The sequence below is a fragment of the Procambarus clarkii genome, chromosome 35 (assembly GCF_040958095.1).
Source record: "Procambarus clarkii isolate CNS0578487 chromosome 35, FALCON_Pclarkii_2.0, whole genome shotgun sequence".
In the NCBI taxonomy this organism is placed as follows: Eukaryota; Metazoa; Arthropoda; class Malacostraca; order Decapoda; family Cambaridae; genus Procambarus; species Procambarus clarkii.
The window spans coordinates 38,656,322-38,665,214 of NC_091184.1; the positions used below are offsets into that span (position 1 = coordinate 38,656,322).

The 8,893-nt window shown below is 49.6% G+C and overlaps 1 protein-coding gene across 1 annotated transcript in view; it reads right to left on the reverse strand.

Moving 5' to 3' along the window:
• LOC138371194 (uncharacterized) overlaps window positions 1-4,748 on the reverse strand; it is a 35,299-nt gene extending 30,551 nt beyond the window's left edge. Inside the window, exon 1 of the mRNA XM_069336034.1 lies at window positions 4,673-4,748. Within this exon, the coding sequence (XP_069192135.1) occupies window positions 4,673-4,748 (76 nt within the window). The remainder of the gene's footprint in view (window positions 1-4,672) is intronic.
• Window positions 4,749-8,893: the final 4,145 nt, after the last annotated feature.

Sequence of the window (8,893 nt, forward strand, 5' to 3'; positions counted from 1 at the left end):
CACGGGGTGTAGGTGCCGGGTGACACGGGGTGTAGGTGCCGGGTGACACGGGGTGTAGGTGCCAGGTGACACGGGGTGTAGGTGCCGGGTGACACGGGGTGTAGGTGCCGGGTGACACGGCGTGTAGGTGCCGGGTGACACGGGGTGTAGGTGCCAGGTGACACGGGGTGTAGGTGCCGGGTGACACGGCGTGTAGGTGCCAGGTGACACGGGGTGTAGGTGCCGGGTGACACGAAGTGTAGGTGACACGGGGTGTAGGTGCCGGGTGACACGGGGTGTAGGTGCCAGGTGACACGGGGTGTAGGTGCCAGGTGACACGGGGTGTAGGTGCCGGGTGACACGGGGTGCAGGTGCCGGGTGACACGGCGTGTATCTTGAGGTTATCTTGAGATGATTTCGGGGCTTTTTTTAGTGTCCCCGCGGCCCGGTCCTCGACCAGGCCTCCACCCCCAGGAAGCAGCCCGTGACAGCTGACTAACTCCCAGGTACCTATTTTACTGCTAGGTAACAGGGGCATAGGGTGAAAGAAACTCTGCCCATTGTTTCTCGCCGGTGCCTGGGATCGAACCCAGGACCACAGGATCACAAGTCTAGCGTACTGTCCGCTCGGCCGACCTGTGGGGGCCGGGTGACACGGGGTGAAGGTGCTGGGTGACACGGGGTGTAGGTGCTGGGTGACACGGGGTGTAGGTGCTGGGTGACACGGGGTGTAGGTGCTGGGTGACACGGGGTGAAGGTGCTGGGTGACACGGGGTGAAGGTGCTGGGTGACACGGGGTGAAGGTGCTGGGTGACACGGGGTGAAGGTGCCGGGTGACACGGGGTGTAGGTGCTGGGTGACACGGGGTGAAGGTGCTGGGTGACACGGGGTGAAGGTGCTGGGTGACACGGGGTGAAGGTGCTGGGTGACACGGGGTGAAGGTGCTGGGTGACACGGGGTGAAGGTGCTGGGTGACACGGGGTGAAGGTGCTGGGTGACACGGGGTGAAGGTGCTGGGTGACACGGGGTGAAGGTGCTGGGCGATATACAACTGAAAACTCCACTCCCCAGAAATGACTCGAACCTGGAACACCAGGAGCACATTGCAACTGGTGTACTCGGTGCCTTAAACCACTTGACCGTCAGTGACCGTACAAAAGATGGTGATAGCCGAGGCTATTTGAACCACCATCCCAACAGCACTGTGATGGTAATCTTGGGCATAGCTATTTCATCAAATTACCTCATTTTTATGCGGCAGCCCCACAAAAATGAGGCGATTTGATGAAATAATAAATATTAAAGGTTGAGGTGGAAGCCCAACCGTTCTAGTTGGGTGGCTGGTATTGGCATTAAGTCCTATCAATCACTGTAAGGTTATTAAGGTCACTTAAGGAGCTTAACTGACCAATCAGGAATTATATTAGAGTCCTGAACATAGTTCGAGGAATATGTAAATGTGAATATGAATATTCACATTTATATAGTAAATGTGAATATTCGCCTCCCAGTGAATATGGGCTTTGATTTTCCCGTCCAGTAAGCGGGATAAATCTAAAACACTTTTCCCAGTAATATATACATTATTTTCCTAGCAAAAATAAAAACAAATAGTTATAATATTAATACTATAAGGGTAATACTAGTACTACTGCTATTAATGATAATAATTATAATATTAACAATAGTAAAAATTCAAAATGTAATCCACAACCTTTTCCTTTACATCTTCATTTCTGTAGCAAGCACATTAGACTATATAAAGGCCAACACAGTTTGACAATAGCTGTTGGAGTCAGGAAAGTCCTACAAGGCCATGAACCAGTAGCCAACACTGGCCAACCTTGGATACATTATTTGATGATATCCTCAAGGATACAAGGTGAAGGGAACTATCAGGAGAAAACGCTAAGCCATATCGACTATATATGGAGCACATGACTATATTACGACTATATATATATGGCTTGGCACAATAGAATGTGCCAAGAATCGACTTGAGAATGGTCCAGGACGGACCGAAACGTCGTCGTCTCTTCACTTTCTAGTGTGTGGTCTGGTCAACATATTTCAGCCACGTTATTGTGACTCATCGCCAGCATATATGCCAAGAACACAAGAGTCAAGTCAATTTAAAGATAGCTGTTTCTCACGCTGGTAGATATGAGTTTAGTGACTGGACATTCAGTAGTGTAGCGTGTAAGATCATACCTCAGTTCCTGTTCACAGACTTGGCACACGGGCCGCTCAAGATTGGGGAATTCGTCACCTGAACCACCTACCACAGGTAATATGTGAACAACTGTGTCGCACTGCGTGATAGATAGATAGACATCAGTTCTAAACTAAGCAAATCATAGCTTATTATTAATTATAATTTTTTTTATTAAGATATGAGGTACATCTGCATTAGTGCAGCTGCCCTAGACTATATGAAGTGGAGTACAGTGTGTCAAAAAAGCTAACTAAGTGATGCTAAGAAATCCCCATCACACAGGATGGTTAGTCATACAGAGGCATGTGATAAGCGGTCTGCACTGACAGACTCCGGATGCATTTTGAGGATATCATCAACACAAGATTGAATAAGGTAGCAGTGGTAATACAAGTCCCCATCTCGCAGGATGGTTAGTCATACAGAGCCATGTGTTTAGTAGCCTGCACTGGCAAATTTTGGGTATACTGTGAGAATATCTTCAAGAATACGAGAGTGAATAAAGTAATTGCAAAGCTCCAGGTACCTCATGCCAACTGGTGTGAAAGGTCTAATAACTGGGCATTCAGTGATGTAGTGCGGGAAATCATGCCGTAGTTCCTGCTCACAGAGTTTGCAACTGGAGTGCTCAGGATTGGGAGACCCGTCACCTGCAGCCACCTGCCACAGGTAACGGTAACCCAACCTGATCCTTGCAACCACTGTGTCGCACAGTCTAGTGGACGTTTTGTTCTGTCCATAGATGTAGATTTCAGATCTGAACAAATCATAGCTTTTTATACTAGTACTTTCAGGTCGTTGGGAGTCAGTAAGTTCTTAATTTCCTATTAATTGTAATTTTTTTTTATTAAGTTATGAGGTACATCTGCATTAGTGCAGCTACCCTAGACTATATGAAGTGGAGTTTTTTTTTTTTTTATTAAGTTATGAGGTACATCTGCATTAGTGCAGCTACCCTAGACTATATGAAGTGGAGTACAGTGTGTCAAAAAAAAGCTAACTAGGTGATGCTATAAAATCCCCATCACACAGGATGGTTAGTCATACAGAGACATGTGATAGGCGGTCTGCACTGGCAGACTCCGGATGCATTTTGAGGATATCAACAACACAAGATTGAATAAGGTAGCAGTGGTAATACAAGTCCCCATCTCGCAGGATGGTTAGTCATACAGGGCCATGTGTTTAATAGCCTGCACTGGCAAATTTTGGGTATACTGTGAGGATATCTTCAAGAATACGAGAGTGAATAAAGTAATTGCAAAGCTCCAGGTACCTCATGCCAACTGGTCTGAAAGGTCTAATAACTGGGCATTCAGTGATGTAGTGCGGGAGATCAAAAAGCTAACTCTACGCGTGTCTCCTGCCACATTTCACTATCTATCACGCTAATTGGTTTAATGAAATTTAAACTCACTACGCAGTCCTAATTACGTCGGTTTTTGAAACATATTTATAAATAAAAATAATAAGTATTAAAATAGTGAAGCAATTCAATATATATTAATTATATAAATTAATTCATTAAGCTCTAATTTACGACATGCGAGTTGAGATTTTACACCAGAATATTGGAAATTGAAGGAAGAATATACGAAAATATACGAGGGTTTCCTGTGTATAAACGAATCAATACTTCGAAATATGGAATATAAATCTCTAGAAAATACCAGTCAATTTAATACAAGTATATTTAGAGAAGAAACAACTAATCTGAGGATTCCAGGCATAAACAATGCGAGAATTAGTAGCATATTCCAGAGAGTTCCTGGAACACATCAGTAAGAAATTAACACCTGCTGGACGTGTTCACACACACACACACACACCCACACACACACACACCCACACACACACACACACACACACACACACACACCCACACACACACACACATTGAGGTTCATCATAGACGAAGAGAACCATTCTCAGACTGGAGAAGTAGAAAGGGGAAAATTTTGAAGCAGGGGAAGGGTGGCAAGAGAGAGAATGTAAGAAAATGGTAGGTGGAGAGAAGAATGTGGGAGAAGGGGATTGGTGAACGGAAAAGATGGGAAGTAAATAAAGATGAGGGGAAGGCTGGATGGGACTGGCTAATCACCAAGACTGAGAAGAAGGTGGAGGAGAGACAAGGGGTGGAGAGGTAGGGCAAGTGAAGAGGGGTGGGAGAGGTAATGAGAAGGAGCAGGGAAGGAAGGAGTGGGTGGTGAGAAGACATGGCGTGCCGGGGTGCGACATGAGTTACAGCTCCTGACATGAAGACATAATAGGAGTTACCCCAAGCTTCACTCACTGGTGTGAGTGACGGGTACTGAACCACAGGGGTTGCACAGGCTGGACAATGACACTCAACTATTAGCAAAAACATCATATTCTCTCATTCCTTCTTCTCATTATTGTACACTTTTTCCGTTTTCTACCTTGTCATTCATTATATTTTTTGGGGTTTTGTTATTTTTCCTCTTTATCCGTTTTTACTTCGGTACTTCTTTGGTAAACCTGACTCTTTCAGTCCTTTCTTCCTACTCACACTTTCTTTCACTTTCATCTTCATTATTCCTCCCACACTTCATTTCTTCATCTCATTTTTCTATGTCATCTTCCTTGTCCACCTGTGGCTTCTCTTCTCTCTCATTCCTCACTCTCTTCATCTCCTCTTCCATTGATCCACTGTTTGCACCCTTCTGCTTCTCCGTCCATCAGTGCTGCTTTCTTATGCCGACTTTTCCACCTCCACTTCCTAATTCACCTCTTTATTTTTCACCTCCTGTTCCTCCTCCTCCTCCTCTTCTTCTTCTTCCTACTCTTCATTCTACTCCTACTTCTCACTCACTGGCACACTAACGTCAAGAGCAAGTCCCTCCGTCAAGAGCAAGTCCCTCCGTCAAGAGCAGGTCCCTCCTTCAAGAACAAGTCCCTCCGTCAAGAGCAAGTCCCTCCTTCAAGAACAAGTCCCTCCGTCAAGAACAAGTCCCTCCGTCAAGAACAAGTCCCTCCGTCAAGAACAAGTCCCTCCGTCAACAACAAGTCCCTCCGTCAAGAGCAAGTCCCTCCGTCAAGAGCAAGTCCCTCCGTCAAGAACAAGTCCCTCCGTCAAGAACAAACTACCTTACAGGAGGTGCGATGTGTCACAACTTGACAGATGTTCTCCTGTCAAGAACACAGCAACTTTCGACTTCCTTACGTCCCGAAATGCACGAAATTGTGTGACCAATTTTGGCAAATAGCATTAAATAACACACAGGACTCCCCCGTTATTACGCATTTCTGTACTAAAGAAAATGCTGTTCCATTTATATAATGGAATAATGAAAAGATAAAAAAAAGTTCAAGAAAATGGAAAGAAGAAACGAAGAAATAAACTAAATAGTGATCACTTAAGACACTTTAATCATAAAAATCAGAAAATTATCATTCATATTCAAATTTTCGTAAATGTTTCGTATTTTCGTGACAATTTTCCAACATTCAACACGAATGAGAGGAACCAAACACCAACTTAACTCTTACAGACGTGTTAGTGTCTCTCCCCTGGTGTGTGGCTCTTCTGTCCGGTCCATGGAGGACCACGCAGGCTCACCCGGTCCATGGAGGACCACGCTGGCTCACCCGGTCCATGGAGGACCACACTGGCTCACCCGGTCCATGGAGGACCACACTGGCTCACCCGGTCCATGGAGGACCACGCTGGCTCACCCTGTCCATGGAGGACCACGCTGGCTCACCCGGTCCATGGAGGACCACGCTGGCTCACCCGGTCCATGGAGGACCACGCTGGCTCACCCGGTTCATGGAGGACCACGCTGGCTCACCCGGTCCATGGAGGACCACACTGGCTCACCCTGTCCATGGAGGACCACGCTGGCTCACCCGGTCCATGGAGGACCACACTGGCTCACCCGGTCCATGGAGGACCACGTTGGCTCACCCGGTCCATGGAGGACCACCCTGGCTCACCCGGTCCATGGAGGACCACACTGGCTCACCCGGTCCATGGAGGACCACGCTGGTACACCCGGTCCATGGAGGACCACGCTGGCTCACCCGGTCCATGGAGGACCACACTGGCTCACCGGGTCCATGGAGGACCACGCTGGCTCACCCGGTCCATGGAGGACCACGCTGGCTCACCCGGTCCATGGAGGACCACGCTGGCTCACCCGGTCCATGGAGGACCACGCTGGCTCACCCGGTCCACGGAGGACCACACTGGCTCGCCCGGTCCATGGAGGACCACGCTGGCTCACCCGGTCAATGGAGGACCACGCTGGCTCACCCGGTCCATGGAGGACCTCGCTGGCTCACCCGGTCCATGGAGGACCACGCTGGCTCACCCGGTCCATGGAGGACCATCCTGGCTCACCCGGTCCATGGAGGACCACGCTGGCTCACCCGGTCCATGGAGGACCACGCTGGCTCACCCGGTCCATGGAGGACCACGCTGGCTCACCCGGTCCATGGAGGACCACACTGGCTCACCCTGTCCATGGAGGACCACACTGGCTCACCCTGTCCATGGAGGACCACGCTGGCTTACCCGGTCCATGGAGGACCACGCTGGCTCACCCGGTCCATGGAGGACCACACTGGCTCACCCTGTCCATGGAGGACCACGCTGGCTCACCCGGTCCATGGAGGACCACGCTGGCTCACCCGGTCCATGGAGGACCACGCTGGCTTACCCGGTCCATGGAGGACCACGCTGGCTTACCCGGTCCATGGAGGACCACACTGGCTCACCCTGTCCATGGAGGACCACGCTGGCTCACCCGGTCCATGGAGGACCACGCTGGCTCACCCGGTCCATGGAGGACCACGCTGGCTTACCCGGTCCATGGAGGACCACGCTGGCTTACCCGGTCCATGGAGGACCACACTGGCTCACCCGGTCCATGGAGGACCACACTGGCTCACCCGGTCCATGGAGGACCACGCTGGCTCACCCGGTCCATGGAGGACCACACTGGCTCACCCGGTCCATGGAGGACCACACTGGCTCACCCGGTCCATGGAGGACCACGCTGGCTCACCCGGTCCATGGAGGACCACGCTGGCTTACCCGGTCCATGGAGGACCACGCTGGCTTACCCGGTCCATGGAGGACCACGCTGGGTCACCCGGTCCATGGAGGACCACACTGGCTCACCCGGTCCATGGAGGACCACGCTGGCTCACCCGGTCCATGGAGGACCACGCTGGTACACCCGGTCCATGGAGGACCACGCTGGTACACCCGATCCATGGAGGACCACCCTCGCTCACCGGGTCTTCTCATATTAATTCTTAAAGGTCAAAAGTTGTTCAGAGCTGTGAAGGTATCCGAGGCCGGGTGCAGGGCTTATTATAAACCAGGGGGGGGGTAGTGGGGGTGAGGAAGGGGGGGCAGGGGGTGAGGGAGGGGGGGCAGGGGGTGAGGGGGGGGCAGGTGGTGAGGGACGGGGGGGGGTAGGTGGTGAGGGGGGGGTGAGGGAAGGGGGGGGGGCAGGAGGGGAGTGAGGTGAAGAAGGAGATGAGGGCTGAGGAAGCTCTATGATACATACTCTATGTATCTCATACTCTATGATATACACTCTTGAAGACTCTCATACATAGCGACACTCTTCTTCTGACATATTCTTGACGGTCCTCATGGTTACTCATACTCACTCACTCACTCACATAACACTGATGTTCGTCATATTTACCCATACACACTCGTAGATTCGATCTTGATGTGATACAAAGTCATTCTTCCTCACTCATTTGCGCACGCATCTGATAATAAATCATGCCCTCTCATAATTACTCATACTTCCTAGCACACAGACTCATAATGCCTCTCATACTAGTTCGTGCTTACTCACATATACTCACGATGCTCCTCATACCCATACTTCTTCACACATACTAATGACACCCCTGATAATAACTCATTCTTTCTCGCACACACTCATGATATCCCTCATACTTTCTCACCCACTCCTTCACACTTACTCATGCTTCCTCCCACAGATACACTCATGATACCCCCCCCCCCCACCCCATATTCTTACTCATATTACCTCACAAACACTCATAATAACCCTCCTCCTTCCCCCCTCCCTCACAAGCGCCCTCCTCCTCCTCCTACACACTTGCCGTGCCTCGCCAGAAAGCCAAAAAAAGGTAGCTACAACAATTCCAGTTTCGGGCCAAGTTTCAATGGCTTAAAATGATGGAAAATCGACGTTGTTGGAAAAACTGGTTTTGGCGCGCACATCGTTCGTCAGAGAGTAATTAAAACTTATTGTTATTTGTGTGGGAGTATAGTGGGAAGCTGGGGGAGGGGAGAGGTAGAGGAGAGGAGAGATAGGAAAAGGGCGAGGGAGGGAGAGTGGAGAGATAAGAGAGAAGAGAGGGCAGAGAGAAAGAGTTAATGACAGAGAAGAGAAATGAGTGAAGAGATTAAAGAAAGAGAAGAAGGAAGATAAGAGAGGACTGGGGAGAGGACAGAGTGGAGATGGGAGAGGAAAAGGGAAGCGACGGACAGGAATGGGGAAGAGAGAGAGAGGAGAGCGAAAGGGAGCGAAAGGAAAGAAAAAATATCAAAAAGAGAGACAGAGAAGAGGTAATGAAAGAGGGAATGGAAGAGATAAGATGTAAATGAAGAGAGAAGATGAGAGAATAGAGAAGATATAAAAGATGAGATGTATGAGGAATGGAAGAAGGAAGAAGAGAGAG